At 34.8% G+C, this 19,758-nt stretch overlaps 1 protein-coding gene across 1 annotated transcript; it reads left to right on the top strand.

Moving 5' to 3' along the window:
* Nucleotides 1-9,893: 9,893 nt before the first annotated feature.
* On the top strand, nt 9,894-19,691 carry LOC135683903 (flotillin-2). The gene is made up of 11 exons (XM_065199288.2): nt 9,894-10,035; nt 10,221-10,290; nt 12,281-12,362; nt 13,454-13,698; nt 13,939-14,141; nt 14,685-14,837; nt 15,329-15,510; nt 15,899-15,944; nt 16,377-16,514; nt 17,123-17,281; nt 18,444-19,691. Exons 2-11 carry the CDS (start codon nt 10,242-10,244, stop codon nt 18,480-18,482), a joined length of 1,296 nt encoding a protein of 431 aa, XP_065055360.2. The 5' UTR covers nt 9,894-10,035; nt 10,221-10,241; the 3' UTR covers nt 18,483-19,691.
* The last annotated feature ends 67 nt before the right edge of the window (nt 19,692-19,758 follow it).

Raw genomic sequence — 19,758 nt, 5'->3', positions numbered from 1 at the left:
ACTGCTCAACCCGCCTTTGCCCAACCCTTTCTCCCAAATTTCTTTCCGAATCTTAAACTTATATTCACACTAATACTTTTAATTATACTCTGTTTATAAACTTTCATGCCTTATAGAAATAGGATAGAGACTCTCTTACCCTGGGTACCAGACTCACTATATATAAAATAAAATAGATAGTGAGTCTCTAAAATAATCTCTATCTTATTTTATATATAGTGAGTCTGGTACCCATGGTAAGACTCTCTGGATGCTAAAAGTATCTCTTTTGCCTCCACTTTTGCATAAACTAAGGACATATACCACTTTAAATAGGACATATACTGCTTTCCTGACCTGCGGTTCTGTGTGAAGAATCTGTCTTGGGGGTTAAGCCAAAGTCCGAACGGGTGCTCAATCAAGCCCCTATGTCTCCACGAAGTCGGTACCTATAGGATTGAATATACAGCAACCTGTATGGGTATGTTTCTATTTCTGTGTTAAAAATCCACGACGAAATTTTATCACGACGAAACTCTGCAAAGTTGTCCGAAATTGTTTTCGACGAAGTTTATCCGCCGAAAATTTATCTGAAGATATTGTTTGTTGTTGATGTAAGAAGTGGACACACTGCAATTCAAACAGTTGTGTGACTAGGGCCGTTGAAAGCAGGAGGGCTGGGGGCCCATAATGCCATGGCTGGAGCCCACAAAACAAAACCATTATTTACCGACCAATGACACAATATACCGACGAGAGCGTATTTTAACCGACAATTTAGCAATACGCCGAAAGCCTGTCTTAAACGATAATTTAAAGAATAAAGAATTTCAAAATTTTTTGTTATTGGTGTTTCTCCTTGGTCCCTCTACTTCCCAACCTGTGTCGGAGCCTATTTCGAGGTATGACAAAGTGCGAGCAAAAGATAAATTAAAAAATGCACATGCGGAGAAAGATAGAACAACACAAGGTTCAGAACATAGGCAGTATGAGAAACAATTTTTATTGCGATTAGTTCATAGTTTTGATTGCGACTAGTTCATAGTTTATATGGCTGCGTAATCATTAGTGAAGCCAAACTCGATGATTCCTTTTCAACTGTACAGTTTTTGATCCCTGGATATAAAATTCCATATCGTGCTGATAGTAATAGATATGAAACCCTTAAAAATAGAAGAATTGACCATTATTATGAAGAAGAAGGAATTGAAAATATATCTTTTGAATTAAATCCTAAGAAAAGAAAAGTGGGCCATCGTTGGTTCATAAAATCCACCTAATGCTAATAACGAAAATTTTAAAAATGCAATAATTAGAATAGTTGATAAAATAAGCTCTTAATTCATCTTAATTTAAGCCCAACTAATTCACGCCTCAAAGCTGATTCATACCTCATAGCCAGTGACGGACTGGCTCAGAATTTTTAACCGGCCACAAATACCTGGAGGGGCCCAGGTGGGTGTGGTCTGAAAATTAGGGCGTGGTCAAGTGAGCATTTCATCATAATCGATCAATTTCTAAGCAACATAACATATGTAGCACTAGTAGCAAAGTTGAGCTGTTGATTACAAATGAGCGCTGAGTACACTAATTGAAATTTAACATTAAATAATAAAAATTCTGTCTGAATTGGATTTCAGTAATTTTGCAAAAGAGACTTTCTCAAAGAAATAAAGTTAAAAGTTATAAAAAAATTAACCTAAGATGCATAAAGGATAGCAATTTTAAATTACAGAATATCTGAGATGTGAGGAAGCCTTATCTTTACTGAAACTTCAACTAAAAATGGCAGACCTAAAAATAGCAAACTAGAGAGGAAGGTACACTGATTCGATTTTTAGAAGTTGTGGCTCACATGAGGAATACATTGAATGTCTATTGGATTGTACAAATTTCTATCAAAAATTCATAATGGAAAAACTTGCTTAGCGACAAATAAAGCCAAAGCGAAATATTTCTATATACGATAATTTGATATCTTAAACATGATATTACAGCCAAATCATAGCAAGAAGGTTCCCTTTAATTTTTGTGTGATCATCCGCTAAATTGGTTTGCTGTCTCTATTTTAGACTTAATATGTGCTTACTAACTATATTTTTCACAAAACTTTTAGGTTTATCATTTCGAAAACAATTTCAATCAAATGTTATCAGTAGTTTCATTTTCCCTCTTCATTCCAAGGAACCAGTGATCAGTCCTGTCCCCTTTTTGCATCAACTTTGCCTTCCTTTCTGAGAACCACTTGCGATTCGAAGCAATGGCGGCGCCAGCCACTGAGCTCTGGGGGGGACAAACCAAAAAAATTTAAGCCACGCCCTTTTAACCACCAGAAAACGCCCTATACCAACAGGGAACGCCAGTTTTATCCGAAGGGAACGCCTATGACAAACTTTTGTTTGAAAATTGGCAGTTTGAAAATCATAGGATTACATCAAAAAAAGTGCGGTGTCAAAATATTACCCCTCCCCCAGCATTTTTTCATCGAATTTAGACGAAATACAAAATCGATTCTGCTGAGAACTGGGGGAGACGTGTCCTAATGTTGATGAGCACTAATGTTGAAACAGGGTTGTCTGACTTCCACGTAATGATACTGAGCATACTCAAAGGTGATTTCACCAAGAGAGGTCCCAAAATACTTACATATAGAGACTACAAAAAATTCGATATTCCGAGCTTTAGATCTGAAATTTTGAATCATCGAATACTAAACTTTAGAGACTACGGAAGTGTTGATATCTCAGTCAAAAGTCTTCTTAATAAACATGCCCCCATTAAGAGAAAGTATGTTCGTGCAAACGACGGGCCATTTATGACGAAAGAATTACGTAAGGCAATAATGCATCGTAGCAAATTGAAAAATAGATATACTAATAACAAAAATGAGGAAAATCATAAAGCATATAAACGACAAAGGAACAAATGTGTAAAGTTATTACGTAATTCTAAAAGCAGTTATTTTAGGAACCTAGACTTAAGTAATTTTACAGATAATCGCAAATTCTGGAGAGCGATCAAACCGGTCTTTGCAGAAAAGATAAAAACAACATCCTCCATTACATTGGAAGAAAATGGAGAATTAATTAGTGATGACCGCAAGATTGCAGAATTATTTAACAACTACTTTATAAACACAACACAAGATCTAGGAATTCAACAAGATATAGCTCTCATATCAGTTACAGATGGTATAAATGACCCAATTGATAAAGCCATTGAGAAATATAAAAACCACCCAAGTATCATAAAAATAAGAGAAATGTACCCTGACCCACAGCCCTTTGAATTTAGGGAATTCAGCAGTGGGGAAATTTGGGATCAGAGAAACAAACTTAATACCAGAAAGGCCTCACTAAAAGAAAGTATACCTGCTAGGATATTTGAAGAATATTCAGACATTTTCTCTGAAATTTTACAAAGAACATTTAATGAGGACCTATCTAACATGACATTTCCAAAAGAACTCAAATTAGGAGACATATCATCGTTGCATAAAAAAGATGATAAATTCAGTAAGAAAAATTATAGACCAATTGCTACCTTACCATCAGCATCAAAAATATATGAGAGAATCATGGAATCACAAATACTCCCTTCGCTTATGGTTTTCTATCACCACTGCTATGTGGAAGAAATTATAGCACCCAACATACATTACCCAGACTCATAGAAAATTGCAAAAAAGCTCTAGATACTAAACAAACAGCCAGTGCACTATTGATGGATCTGTCAAAAGCATTTGACTGTCTGAATCATGACCTAATGATTGCTAAACTCAATGCTTATGGTTTTAGTAGAAGCGCCTTGAATTTCACATTTTCGTACCTTAGCCAGAGAAAACAAAGAGTCAAAATAAACGGCTTTTTCAGTGAATGGAAAACCACGAGTGTAGGTGTGCCACAAGGATCAGTTTTGGGACCTCTCTTGTTCAATATATACATAAATGACATATTTATGTTTATATCAAATAGCCAAATATGCATTTATGCTGATGATACAAAGCTATATGTCATCTACCAAGACATTAAGCAGGCTACTAAAATACTAGAACAAGACGTAGTTATTTTGAGAGAATGGTTTCAATATAATCATATGAAAATGAATGGGGACAAATGCCACCTTATAAATTTTGGTAAAAGCAGCAATGACACATCTCTGAAAAAAGATAAAACGATAATTAAACCAAGTAAAGAACAAAAACTTCTTGGAATAAGTATTGATAATAACTTGTCGTTCAAAGGACACGTACAATCGATATGCAAAAAGGCCAGCCAAAAGCTACATGCTTTATCCCGGATCTCCAACTACATGGATGATAAAAAAGTAAAACAGACCATGCACGTCTTCACTTTATCACAATTTAGCTACTGCCTTTTAATTTGGATGTTTTGTGATCGACAGATGAACAACAGAATAAACAGAATTCATGAAACGTCTTTGTGTCTTGCCTATGATGACTATGAAGCAAGCTTTCAAACTCTTCTTGAAAAAGACAACTCGACATCTATCCATGATAAAAATCTGCAATTGCTTCTTACAGAAATATATAAAACTTTACATAATCTTAACCCAAGTTTCATGAAAGAAATTTTTACTGAAAGAAATACATGCTATAATCTTAGAAACATATCTCGAATATCGCTATCAAAACCAAAATCAAATAGTTATGGTATAGAAAGTACAACCTTTATGGGATCCAAGCTCTAGCAAGAGCTATCAAATGACATTAAAACATCTTCTAGCCTCGCAATATTTAAGAAAAAGATTAAAACTTGGAAAGATACAAAATGCAATTGCAGACTATGCAAACCTTACGTTGCGCAGATTGGATTCTTGAAATAATCATCGAATAATTGTATATTTTTATCTAATGAGTCATCCTTTTAATTTTGTACATTTTATCCATTCATTGTAATTAATTTAAGATTTGTAAATGTAGTATAAATAGTGGGCTTTAATTAGCTGTTATATTAGCTAGCAAAATTTTGCTTCCCCTACTGTAAATAATTTTATAATAATGATAACAAAAAGAATTTATTATTCGTAATGGGACATCTTAAGGCCCCACATTCCTAAAATGGGGCCTTTTTTCTGCAAAGATGGGGCCCTTTTTGCCAGATTTTGAAAGGGGCCCACCAGCCACGGGCCGATGGCCGGTGGGCTAGTCCGCCACTGCTCATAGCAATTGAATCTAGTCTAAGCGATTTCCACAAATTCATTCTAACTATGCTTAGATCTTCGTCTTTGTCTAAACACCACCCTAAAGTTCAACATTACCGAGATTTAAGTAAATTCACAGAGGAAAGTTTCTGCCAATATTTGCTGGCAGCACCTTTTCATCTTTGTGAATATCTACAATATGGTAATCAAGCATTCAACAGCTTTGAAGATATTTTAAGCAGCATTGTTAACAAACATGCCCCTCTTAAATCCAAAATAGTTCGAACAAATAACAAGCCTCTTAGTCAACTTCATCGAAAAGCAATTATGTTACGAACGAAACTGAAAAATATTTATAATGAATATAGAACTAAAGACAATTTTCAAAACTATAAAGAACAGCGAAATCATTTTGCAAATCTTTGTCGACGTGTTAAGTCAAATTACTTTACAAAAATCTGTTGAGAAGGCATACTAGTTTAGTTTAAAAAACATTTTTAAAAAAATTAAAACCATACTTATTAGCAAAGATCAAGGTGATTCAGAAATCACAATTTCTGAGAATGATTGTCTTATTAGTGATCTACAGTCAGTTGCTGACAGGGCCGTAAATCTGTCATGTGAATTGGGGGGGGATGGGGGGGGGGGGGTCAGCAGAGCAAATGAATATAAAGTATGCAGTGGGCATGGCACCACAAGGGTGTGTTATGGAAACAGTTGAGGGGCAAATTACTTTAAAAACAAAAGTCAATATTTGTGGATTTCTCAAGACTTTCTGCTCTATAGAAGGTATTTATAGATTTTCCTTAGTACATTGACTTGTGTTGATAATTGGATGGATAACATTTTTCAGAGACGGCCCCAAGAAATTGAGCCTTGGGTGCTAAGAATCAAGTTTACTGTCGCAGGAGGACCCACCATGGTTGGGTCCGACAAGAATAAATTTTTTGAAATTTTACCTTCTAGAAAGGCTAAAAAAGCATCCCCCAGACTAAATTTAATAAAATACTAGAATCGCTCAGGATAAAAAGTTCGGCGTTTCTCAGAAGAACACAGATTATTGTTTATTGGGTGAAATTGTGGAGGGGAAGAGTCGTGCTTAAACCTTAGTGACAGACTTTGGGGAAATATGGGACGCTGTTGTAAAACTATAAGGTTTTACAGATGAACGTAGACGAAAGAAGGACAACAAATTATATACAAAAGTTTTCTTTGATTATCAAACGACTGCGGTTTCAACGAAGCTTCCAATAACTAAACGACTTTCATTTAACGGCAACTTTAAATGCGAATATAAGCGACTTCGACTGAACGATACGACTCGACTCAACTCCACGGCTTCACATAACGACTGAATTCACAAACAAGGGCACAGCATAAAAATCACATGACAACACACCTTAATTAGGATAACAAAATAATTACTTCAAACAACAAAGGACTGATGACAACAATAGTGGGGATGGAATGATGCAATAACACGGAATGTTGATGGCAAGGTGACAAACAACGGAACTATCAAGAACATCAAAAGAACAGGCAACTGAATATCACGAAACTAAATAAAACATAAAACTTATTGCATAACATAACTCCCCCCTTTGAAAGACAAGCCTCCTGGCTTGCACTCTCAAACGGAAGAGAAACTAGAAAATAAATTTAGGAAATATTAGGTTACTTCGAAATAGTTCCAATAAGAATGTTCTCGTACGCTTCTTGAAGAATCTCTCTCCCGCTCTTGAAAAATTGCTGCACTGTGTGGTAGCAAGCTCTCCTCAAGCATGCTCTGTGTCTTCTGTTGCGAAACAATTACATTTCTTGGGCCGATTATTTTACTTGGCAAGCCATCTGCCACATGATCTACTATCACATTTACAGGCCGCACCAGTCGAGGCGTTACTCGTTGTTGCAGTTCTTGGGCGATTGATTGCAATTCTTGTATCTTCGCATCAAGCACCTCAAAATCTTGTGGTGACGGAGCGACGTCTTTCGTAGCGATTCTGTCATAGCGAGGTTCTACCGTCTGATCAGTGACGCATGTGTACTTTCTGTCCCAACAGTATTTTGCAACATGGCCAACTCGCAGGCAACAGTAGCAGATTGGCCTCCCATCCTCTGCTCGGTACACGTTGGTGCGGTTGACAAAGGGGTTGCTGGCTTTTTCCTCGGCCAACCGTACTCTTTCAGCCATTTCAGCACACATTGTGCTCACCATATCCAACACCAGCACTTTAAATTGTTCCAACGACACCATGTTCTCCAACTCTCTCCAACAGAAGGCCGTGAGTTCTCCTCACACGGGGCACCAATGTAAAACTATAAGGTTTTACAGATGAACGTAGACGAAAGAAGGACAACAAATTATATACAAAAGTTTTCTTTGATTATCAAACGACTGCGGTTTCAACGAAGCTTCCAATAACTAAACGACTTTCATTTAACGGCAACTTTAAATGCGAATATAAGCGACTTCGACTGAACGATACGACTCGACTCAACTCCACGGCTTCACATAACGACTGAATTCACAAACAAGGGCACAGCATAAAAATCACATGACAACACACCTTAATTAGGATAACAAAATAATTACTTCAAACAACAAAGGACTGATGACAACAATAGTGGGGATGGAATGATGCAATAACACGGAATGTTGATGGCAAGGTGACAAACAACGGAACTATCAAGAACATCAAAAGAACAGGCAACTGAATATCACGAAACTAAATAAAACATAAAACTTATTGCATAACACTGTTGTATTGATTGGTAGAAATTTACTTTCTGAACAGAAATGTGCGTCTTCTTATTTTGAGTGCTTTCAGTAGGCCATCTTTACACATAAAAAATGAATACATTTTAATGATACAAAAAGTGATTCACTAAATAAAAGCAAATAATAGACAAATAATAGAAATGTACGTAAATAAGTTAGTAAATAGGTCAAATAAAATGACAGATTGCTCTCTTTTTATTTCATACTTTGTTTTTAAAAATAAAACGGTAGAAAACGGAAAAAAACGGTAGAAAACGGTAAGTTTCTATCTTAGTGGCTGACGTTTGTTGCAATAACACAGAAAAACGTAGTTTGGTTCTAACCCGGCTACCAGGGATTTCTTTCTTTCAAGGAAAATGATGGTAATTTCTCCAAAAAATCGTTTTGCTCCAGATTTTTAGGGGGTCCAGTCCACCCGTCCCCCCGGGATTTACGGCCCTGGTTGCTGAGATTCTGAAAACCAATTTCGTTAGCATTGGTTAAACTACAAATTCAATCCATAAAGACCGGACTGAGAATTTAACAATAACTGAAATCGTAGGATACTTTAATAAGCATTCAAGCATAAAAACAATCAACAATTTCCTAACAAATAACTCAACCTTAAGCTTCAACCGATCACTAATATAAAGGACAAATGACTGTAAAGCTAAATCACAAAAAAGCAAATGGGCACGACAGGATAACTACAAAATTTTTACAGATCTCAGTTGATTTGATATAATCATAAATAAATGCATTATTCAAAGAAATTTTCCAAATTTCTTAAAAATGGCTATAGTTTGATGCTCATACCAATAAAATAAAAAAAAGCAGCAAAGCTGTTAAAAAAGATTAGCAAGATTTATGAGCGACAGAGAAAAAAAAGATTATTATGAATTCATTTATACTATATCACTTCAATTATTGTTCATTGATATGGGTGGTATGTGGTAAAGGCATTCTGTTTTCATGAAAGACTATTTTGTACCTCAAAACAACGGGTCACACAACCTCCGACTCAAAAAACCTCTAATTCTTGACCTTCCAAAAGCCAAAACTACTAACAATGGTATTAGTTCCTTACATTTTCAAGACCCATAAACCTGGAATTCACTCCCAGAATTAGAAATGATAGCACAAAATACTACACAATTCAAGAATTTGATTAAAACTTGGTTCCTCAAAAACAAGTGCATATGCTCTTTTTGCAGGTCGTAATCTGCCTTATGTAATCCTTGAAATTGCTTTACGTTAGTCTTAATTAGTGTACGTGCACTATTGTAAGAACTAACATTAAATAATCTATACAATACGATACAAAAGTTTGCACAACTGTCAGGTAAAGCAGGTGCTTCTATTACTCTCTTCTTTATATTAATTACCACTTCTTAAGAATTTATCAATTGTGTTTACGTGCGGCTACAAATATCTGAATGTGCAAATTATGATTATAAATATGATTTTAATAACATTTTTATAAAATTTTATCAAAATTGAATAAAATTGTTAAGGGCTATTATAAAGGACATTTAAATGCAAGAGTATATTATATCGTTTCTAGTTTTTGTTGAAATGCAGTTTCTGCATTATATATAGATGTGGAGCGTTGTTTTATTAGAAAAACATATTGCGTATAAATATATTTAACTTGCACCCTAGTAATTGTAGAATAAATAAGCTACAATTCAGCCTCGAATTTCTTTAAATTCAGCCAGCCTGGACCTCAATCTACTGGTTCTTGGCAAATCGTGGTTCTTTCCCATTTTCAATAATTGAAAAGTTTTTCTTGCAGCTAATTCATGGTCATTCCGGAAATCTGCAGGTGGTAACGAAATTTCCATTTCATCGATGAACTACAAAAGCTTGGCCTTAGTGCTCCCACCCCACCCAATGTCTTCTTATGGTCACGCCCCTTTATCGGTGACCCTGTTATTTCGAAAATGGAATGCTAAGAATCCACTGTGCGAAGCTCTCTGGTTTTAGATGCTGTGGAGGAGCTTTCTTTATTGTAATATGCATGACAATGCGCATTCACCTTCTTGAGTTCTGAGCTGGGCGGATCACTGATAACAACAGGAGGAAAGTCAGTTTAGCTTGACATATTGAATATCTGGATAGGTTAGTGGTCACAGGTGAGTTTTTCTAGCCATTTATCATCGATATTTCCACTGTTTTTAAATCGTGTTCAACATTTCAGAACACCTGCACCTGTTTTCCACTATTTATATGACCGGTGTAAGAGATGGCTGAGATCGGCCTAAGTCGAAGATACGTTGGTATCTGCATGATTTGATGAAAGCATTTTTTTGCCCAACAGAGATCTATAATATACATCGAAATGGGAAATCTACATACTGTTGGGCCAAATGAAGCACTCGTTGTCTCAGGTTAGTAGTGTGTTTGACTTGAAATTATGAATGGCCTCCGCCTGATGGTGTACACTTCACAACTGCGCAATATGCAGGTTTAGTGAACTGCTACTTTTATAGACAAGTAAAAGACTCCACGAGTTATAATGCACATCAAATCATTTCTTCCCTTAGTTTAAATCGTTTTAATTTCAACATGGTTTAGTGATTTTTTCATGGTTGTCTCCAGATTTGTTTAACTGCGTATAAATATGGCCACTTCCCCAAGATTAACGGTTGTAAAACCAGCTGAATCAGCAAAACCGGTCGCTTGTAGCGGCGGAATGTGCTAACTTGCAGATTGAAGGCATCAATCTTGATAAACTGTGTCTCCTAATCTTTTTCTCTTTGATAGTTGCATTTTATAGGAAATACATTAAGTTGCAATATCCCCATAGCAAGTATCTATTAATGAGAGTTTTTTTAATTTGTTTTACCTTTGATCAACAGTAGCCAGTTGGGTAGTTAGAATCAAATATTTCATTGAACTTTTCATGAATTAGCAAAATATCCCTCTTAAAGTCATACATCAAAATATTAAATAGACTTCCATTAATAATATCAAAGATCTCACTTTGTTGCAATAAATCCATGTTATTTAAAACCATTGGAGTAGGAGATATAGGGACTGTGATGGCTACAGCCATCTATTCAGGCAAAATTATCAAAATTCAGACTTCATTTGGGCAGTTCCAAATTAAAGAACCCATAATATTTTTACAAGATCCACAAGATCCATTTTAGTGCTTATGTTGAATTTCTTGCTGTACGCAGTTTTGGCGAGTTACTTGTTACAAGCTTAATGAAAAACCAATAAAGCACCAAAGAACTGAACAAAATTTAAAGTTAAATCATTTTAAAACTAAGAGCATCTAAGCCTTAGTTTCAAATATCTGCATTATTTTTCAAAATGACATACAATGTATAGCCAGGTCTAACTTTTCCAAATGATGAAATAGATCCAGAAAGTCCTAAATATGATTGAATTTACACAACATCTCCAGGTTTTGCAAATTATTATGCCACCTTGTTGATCGTAATCTAAAAATTTGTATTCTTAATATGAAGAAAAAAATAACGATCAATGTAAGTTAATTGTACCAGGAAAAAATTATTTTGAAAAATTTTTCCTGGTACAATTTACTTACATTGATCGTTATTCAAATTCATCATATTGTACCGCACGCATTTTAGTATATTTAAGATGAAGAAGCCCATAAAGAAAATTTGTATTGATATTGTTGTCAGTATATACAAAAATAGAAGTAATGGAATACAAGAATAAGTTATTTTTTCTCAGTTACTGCACAGGCTCGTTTGTCATGAGTGTTTTTATTATACCACACAATTGCCATGCCACAAATTTTTTTATAAGTTTATTAAGACTATCTTGTCAGTATCTTTGGAAAAAATTTCTGCTTCAGGAAGATGTATTACTTGGAAATAAGGTTGAGCTTGGCCAATTTCATATTTGATGAAGTGTTTAGTCAATAGGTGGCAAGATCTTAGTTGCCATATATCATAGGAATTCTTCGCAGAACTCTCTTTATGTTCAAAACAGATGGTTTTTAAGGGGAAATGGAATATGTATATATAAGGCAAAAGTATATAGTTTTTGGCTCAGTGGAATGAGTGGGGGTTTTTGAAGCAGCCAACTTGAGTTCAATTCTGACCAAGAGTGGTTCAATACAATTGGGCAGCACCCTGTGGAAAGAATTTTCCTCCTGTCAGCATTTGCCTTGTGATTATATATATTTATATAAATATACTTTTTATAATTGAATTAAATCATGCTCTTTGAACTGGTAGAACAACAAAACAGTTATCTTTGGACTGGTTTCAAAATGCATGCTTTCTCTGCTCTGATTTATCAATTTTAATTTATCTGATGCAAATGTTCTCAGCACCTAAATAAAATATTTTGCAGGAAAGCACCGCATATAAAATGTGTATAAACTATACTTTTCAGGTGGTTGCTGTGGCAGTGAAAATAAGAAAACAATAGTTGGTGGATATGCCTGGGCATGGGCATGTGTAACAGATACACAAAGGTAACTGCTATGTCTGTAGATTATGTCTGAAGACATTTCAAAGAACACTGGCCATGAAATAAAGGGTCTTTGTTTCTTCACATTCCCTGCAAAACTCCCCTCCATACAATTTTCCCTCATACACTTTCCCCTCCATACACTTTCCCCTCCATACACTTTCCCCTCCATACACTTTCCCCTCCATACACTTTCCCCTCCATACACTTTCCCCTTCATACACTTTCTTTTTCATTTAGTTTCCTTTGTATCTTGTATTTGGTATTTAGTTTCTCTGTAATTTCTTTTTTGCACATGTATATGTAGCCTTAATTGAAGGTGTGTTTAGTGGAATTTTAAAATATGAACTGAACTGAACTCTACTTGCCCTTTAGCACCAGGCTTGTAACATGCTTTCTGTCCAACTTTTTGTATGTAAATGTAATTGACATAATCATTTTGACACAGGTGCTCCATTTATCCCTGTAAAATAGTGATAAACTGGATATTTCTTGAACTGCCTTCCTAAAAATGTTTAAGTGGCAATAACATTGTATTCACTGATGTAAGGCTACCTCATTTCTAGATTGTTTAAACAGTGCATATTATGAAAATTTTCTAATACTGTTGATTTTCTTTGCTTGCTTGATCTACTACATATATTTATGCTTTTTTCATGTCCTGCAAGAACTTAACTGCTGCCGCACTGACTATTTCTAAGCTAGAATTTGTATTATAAAGTTTCAAAACAATTCAGCCAAAAAGATTTTAGAATTACGTGTTTAACCTATCCAGTCCTGTTTAACTTTCCACCATTAAACTTGTCAAGTTCCCATTTTTTTGGCAATGACCTGCTTTTTAGAGATGTAGCCATGCAAGGTTAAAAAGTATTTTTAGAAACTGAAATAAAAGGTTATATGCTTGATATCAGGACTTTATGAACTTTTAATGGTTTTGCAAATCATATGAAAAAGAAATTCAACATTTTTGGGCAAAATGGGATAATTTAAACCACTAGAGGCACTAAAGGTAATTTTGGCTAGTTTTCAGATATAAACTTTTTTGTTTTTATTGATCAAACATGGCTCTTAATAACAAACTGTTTTAATTCTCAGAATCTCTCTGGAGGTCATGACCCTAAATCCACGTTGTGAGAATGTTGAAACTGCTAAAGGTGTGGCAATTACAGTCACTGGCGTTGCTCAAGTTAAAGTCATTAAGGAACATGACTTGTTAAAGACTGCATGCGAACAGTTCCTTGGAAAAGGTACTTCTGAGATAGAGGGAATATTACTACAGACACTTGAAGGTCACCTGAGGGCAATTCTTGGAACCTTGACTGTTGAAGAAGTTTATAAAGGTAAGGAGATGCTTCAAATTTACTGAGAATAACAATGAGCGAATGGTGTTTATGTTTAAAACTTTCTAACTTAAACCTTCTGTTAACTTTTTATTGCTCTTACATTCTTAGAAGAATGCTTAAAGCTATTCACAGGCATATAACAGAAGTCTTTCAATCCTCTGATGCATTGTTCATATATGTCTTTAATTATCATAGATATAAACGTTGGGAACATTTGATTTTATGTTTTCATTGCAGACAGAGACACATTTGCATCTCTGGTTCGAGAAGTTGCTGCTCCGGATGTTGGAAGAATGGGAATAGAAATTCTCAGCTTTACAATCAAAGACATTTATGATAAAGTGGAGTACCTGGACTCGCTGGGGAAAACACAAACTGCAATTGTCAAAAGGGATGCAGATATTGGTGTTGCTGAAGCCAAGAGGGATGCTGGTATCCGGGTATGTTTGCTGATTTAAGTTAGAAACTGGCAATTTCCTATGAAGAAGCTGATTAGACCAGTGCTTGATTTACAATATGGCTCATTAGATTATTTAATTTTTTTAAAGGAAATTTGCCTAACTGAAGTGACTCATTTTCTATTGTATTTCAATCCCTGGTAAATCATCTGTCTTTTTTTGGTATGTCAATAAACTAAGTTTTCCTATTATGGAAAAAGGGGTTTTGAAAAATATTGACAATATAGGGCAAGTCATTACATTAAAAAATTTACCAGCTAAACTTTTTTGAGATTCATATCATTTTCTTTCTCAATTTAAACTTCCATTTGTATGTTTTTTGATTGCCAAGTTTTCCCATTGAAAATTGTTTTATTCATAATAAGGTGACTGTTTAAGGTCATGACATAGTTAATTTTAGTTTAGTTGTCATATAGGGACTTCTAAGGAGCTCCAACATGGATCTGAAAGTTGTTCTGTCAAGACATTAGAAGCATTGCTGTTAATCTATGTGTACACTTAGCTAATCTACTTTGATCAAAACAGGAAGCAGAATGCGAGAGAATACGTATGGATGCAAGATATACTGCAGACACAAAAATTGCCAATTCCAACAGAGAATTCCAAATGCAGAAGGCTGATTTTGACCAAGAAGTGAATGCAAGGAAAGCTGAAGCTGAGCTTGCCTACCAGTTGCAGGTGAGGATCATAATTGAAGACCCACTCTCCAGGTCTTACAGCTCTGTTAATTTCCGCTTCTTGGAATTTGGCATCTTCAATTTTAGCGTTGATTAAAATTCAGTTAGAGAGAGTTTAATCAATAGTCAACAAATTGATACTTGAGAATCACGAGTCGTGATCATGTCTAGAGGTAGGTTTAGGACATTGTGCATTGAGCATCGCTGCTCTGTGTCCCAAAAACTGCTTTTCTGTCTTTTCCATCTTTGCACTGTTTGTAGTTTGCTTTAAGCTCAGCTATAGCACATACAACAGCTTCCTGGTCTATGGATCTTTTTACGCTATAGAAGCTGCATTACATCGTCCAATGGTATAATAATATCTAATGTTCTAGCTCCATTCCGCCTTATTTTCTTGTAAATAACCTTACTGCTAAAGCTTTTCTTTATTCTTTGCAATGAATCTTGTTATATTTACAAGATTTTATATCCAGTGATTTTTCCGTGTTATAGGGAGCCAAAGAAAAACAGAAGATTCGAGGTGAAGAGATCCAGATCGAGGTTGTTGAAAGAAGAAAGGCCATTGAAGTTGAAGAGAAAGAAATTATCAGAAAGGAAAAAGAGTTGATAGCTACGGTGAAAAGCCCAGCGGAAGCCGAAAGCTACAAAGTGGAGACGATTGCTCAAGGAAAAAAGTATGTTCTTTTTTGACGAACCTTCTCCGTTTTCATACTGTTTTATCAATAAGAATTTGGTTAAAAATATATATCATTAGACACTATCTTAGAAAAATATATCAACATAAGATACATTATAAAAACCGAGTAAAGCGACTTAGTTGTTTCAGCGTTTCAAAGTTTAAAAATTTTGTCACTAGCCATGACATAATTTATGATTGCAATTCGTGCTTTGAAATCATAATAGGCTCGAAAACAGAGATATATTTGCTGATCTTTGACATTGGCTTTGGTTTTGCATGGAAAACTCTTAACTTTGTTATGGGCAAGTGCCTTGAAAGCTTTTTTATGCCTCTGTTACTCTTACTTTGAACGGATGCATATAAAACTGCTATTGCCCTTTTAGAACACAGAAAGTATTGGCAGCACAAGCAGAGGCTGAAAAGATCAAGGTATGCTTACTAGGCCGTTTGTTTGAAAACAAGTAGCTCGATTAGTATTTAGAAGATTTATGCTTCAATTATGAGGCTACAAGTGTGCGACTAGACCTAAAAATTGATAATAATATTGATGAATTCAAATGTTTTTCCTGGATCTAGGTCTTCTCAGATAAGCAAGACTGTATGTCAATGGAACAGAGCGATTTCGCAATGTATAGAGACAATATATTGAGATTTTAGAGACAAGAGTATATAGAGTTTATAGTCTTTAGTCCTAAGTGTCTTATCAAAGTGCCTTAAAGAAGGTCATACAAAATGATGCCAGTAACTAAACCACGTGCAAAGTAATCCTTATTTTCATTTCGATTCTTTGATAAATATTTTAAATATTAGATACGAGCCTTCCGTAGCAAATGATATCTTCTCCATTTCTTTTGTTTTTAGATGGTGGGTGCATCTGAAGCTGCTGCAATCGAAGCCATTGGCAAGGCCGAAGCTGAAAGAATGAGGCAAAAGGCTGCAGCCTACAAACAGTACGGAGATGCAGCTCTTATGGCACTTGTTCTCGATGCAATGCCTAAGGTATGGCTTATTGTTTGTGAATTATATTCTATTGTGTTGTTTGCTGCTCAAGCGAATGACCCAAGCTAAATGGCCGATGCTGAAAGCAACAAAAAGCCTTCTTACACGCAAATAAGTTGTGGCGATCAGTAACCCCAGAGACTCTTGTATGAAATTTGTATTAGGAAAATTTTTTTTGATGATGGCCTAATCATTTTGTCACAGCAGTTAACACTTACCTCATGTCATTCACCTTGAAGGTATCTTTATTGCAATCACACGATCAATAAAAATTTCAACTATGATTTAAGCAAATTACTTTTTTCGCGCCCTTGATGTAATATTTGTAAACATTTTGTTGAAATTTGTTATTTTAATTTAAAATTGCCTTTTCTATAATTGTCTTGTTTAAGTATTTGTTTTTGCTTTCTATTAAAAATGAAATAACACATGTCATCAAGCAACATTTTTAAATGGCGTGTATGCCAAATCATTTTCGATTTTGATTGCTCTCGTCACTTTCCTCTATCAGGTAGTTTAGAACAAGGGATATTGCATGTTAACTCTCCATCAGAGTGGTTTTGCTTTCTAAGAATCAGTAACAGCAGTGTAATCTTTTTTATCTTTAGATCGCTGCAGAGGTGGCTGCTCCACTGGCAAAGACAGAGGAGATCGTTTTAATCAACGACGACTCTTCTGGAGGAGGCAAGCTTTCAAATGAAATAACCAAGCTTGTTGGTCAACTGCCACCCGCCGTCCAGGCTTTAACTGGCGTCGATCTTTCAAAGGTTTGTCTCACCTATTATTTGTATATATGCTGACATGTTTTGTCACTCAAATTGAATGACCCTGCATATTTTATTCGTTTAGTAGTGTTTCAGAATTCTCCGTGCTCACACTATTTTCCAAAGGACGATTTTGTAAGAACACGAGTTGCAGAATAAATCAAAAATTAAGAACAAGTTTAACCAAGCTGAGGTACAGTAAATCCCCGCATACAAGAACCTACAAAAATAAGAACCTAGAGGCTGTTTTTCCTAAATTATGCACCTTGTAACTAAGAACCTGTTTCAATGTGATAAAATATAATAGGTTCTTATCCCAAGGGCAAAAAATAGAGTTCTCAATGGTCCTTAATTTCTCCCAGATTTTTAAAGATGAGGTAAATCACAATCGGTATAAAAATTTTCAGTTGTCCATTTTCAGCATTTTAACGAAAGAGAACTTTAAAATCACTTTGCCTTTTTAACATAATTATATATAGCAAAATCCAAAATGCTGATAATGAATCCTAAAATTTTAAATAAGGATCCTTCGAATAAGAACCTTCATACCCTGAAATTAATCCAAGTACCTTTCCAATAAGAACCCACTTCAGCCTGAACCTCAAAAAAGTAGGTTCTTATATGCAGGGATTTACTGTACTGTAAGATGTAATTTTGAAAAAACATACGGATTTCAATGGTTTTCAATGACATTGAAGTTCAACTGATTTAAAACTGTTACAGCTTATCAAAAGCTATTACAGCTGAATTCATCAACTAACAGACTAATAATTTAAGATCAGATGAAGATTCATCCAGCCTCAGAGTTTTCGAAACTATTAATAGCTAGCTTGAACCGCCATTTCTTGTAAAAAATAGACAATCGTCGCTGTAATATGCCCGTTGTACTTTTTACCCCAGATGAATTAGTTACAAAATAGCAGTATTCACAGGGTTATTTTCTAAATCGTTGGACGTTAATTGATTACTTTGGATTTAACTTTGAAAGGCGCTGGTAGATATAGTTATGTCTCTGGAATTGAAACATTTAATTGAAATAAAAAAGTGCTGAGAAATATTTTTTTCGAAACTGGAATGACTTGTCTGAAGTCTGATGATTCCATATTTTAGATGTGTGATGTTTTTTGTATATATTTATATCACTTTATTTATTCTTTTATTCTAGGCCTTGGGAAAGTTGCCTGGCGCTCAGACAGTTCATTAAGATATTTCCAAAACAATACACCCTGCACTGCTGAATAATTCTGTTGATCCGTTGATAACAATTACTTTCTAAATTTGCTTAACCTTTTCAAATGCGTCAAACATGTTTATAATGTATTTACATATTAACATATAACCTTCACATAACTTTACGCTTTCTATTCTGTCAGAAATTTTACGCACTTAGTTCAACAATTTTCTACTCCGTACGTGAAACCAAAAATTTCAGAAAAAAACCGTTTTTAGCCCTATGAAACTAAGATTCGTTTAACTATTCGAGCTGCAACTCAACTGAAGATGAATTTGCCATTTTAATCACCTCGGATAGAACTGTCTAGAGATAACGCAGATTCAGAATTTTTGGCCTATTTTTAAGTTGTAATGAATACATCGATTTCAGTTGCATCAAAATAAATCTTTTAATAATTAACGAAAACTTCGCCAACACTACAGTATTTTTCAAAATGTGGTTGTTCACCTTTTAAATGCGCTTCTAAGAAATACTGGTATAGAAAACAGAAGTCTAGAATGTGAAAGCAACGTGAAACCTTGGGTTGTTGGTGAAATAGAAAAAGCCATCAAACTGTAGTTTTGTCGTCGATCCTCACCCTATTTCCCATTTGCCATTATCAAAATTTATTTTGGATCTTATGCAAAGTTTGATGCAGTAAATTACAGTTTCGCTACTATCGTTATCTTTCATCCTAATTGATATTATGGACGAGAGAATTTTAGATAGGTCAATTTTCTGCTGTTTTTTGTAAATATTGACGTAATCCTTTATCACGTGACGTACAGTTCTTATTATCTAGTCTAAAGATATGAGAATGCCCTCTAGAGAAAACGATATAGGGTATATTTAGTCTTAGAACTTCACTACATATTATCCGTAATATTCATTCGTTTTCTGTAAAGCACTAATAGTCTGCAACGCGCTGACTGCGCCATAGGAATCTGTAAGTAAAAAGGGCCTTGTCTACCAGTATCTGATGTAATGATGATTAAGTGAATTCACGTAATGATAAAGTGAATTTCGTTACATTATTTACTACAAATCGAAACACCCATTTTTAATTTCAACTTTCACTAGCGAAAATGTATATCGCATTTATGATAACATAGTATTTGAAACAGTTCTTTACAATTTTACAATTTACGGGTGTATGTAATATTATTATCTTATTCTCCAATGAGTTATTGATATAACCAATAGCGTGTTTTCTTTTTACTGTCACTTTCATCCTAAGGCTATACTAGTGACTGCATTTTAAGGTATG

This window comes from Rhopilema esculentum, chromosome 7 (genome assembly GCF_057945365.1).
Source record: "Rhopilema esculentum isolate cy_ngs chromosome 7, ASM5794536v1, whole genome shotgun sequence".
In the NCBI taxonomy this organism is placed as follows: Eukaryota; Metazoa; Cnidaria; class Scyphozoa; order Rhizostomeae; family Rhizostomatidae; genus Rhopilema; species Rhopilema esculentum.
The sequence above is the reverse complement of the archived record's forward strand: the minus strand, read 5'-3'. Positions and strand labels throughout refer to the sequence as shown.

Bases quoted from the DNA above. Each gene is read 5' to 3' on its own strand.
- LOC135683903 (XM_065199288.2), top strand. From the start codon at position 10,242: ATGGGAAATCTACATACTGTTGGGCCAAATGAAGCACTCGTTGTCTCA. The intron at 10,291-12,280 runs GTTAGTAGTGTG...TATACTTTTCAG, and splicing joins TGAAGCACTCGTTGTCTCAG to GTGGTTGCTGTGGCAGTGAA. The intron at 12,363-13,453 runs GTAACTGCTATG...TTTAATTCTCAG, and splicing joins TGTGTAACAGATACACAAAG to AATCTCTCTGGAGGTCATGA.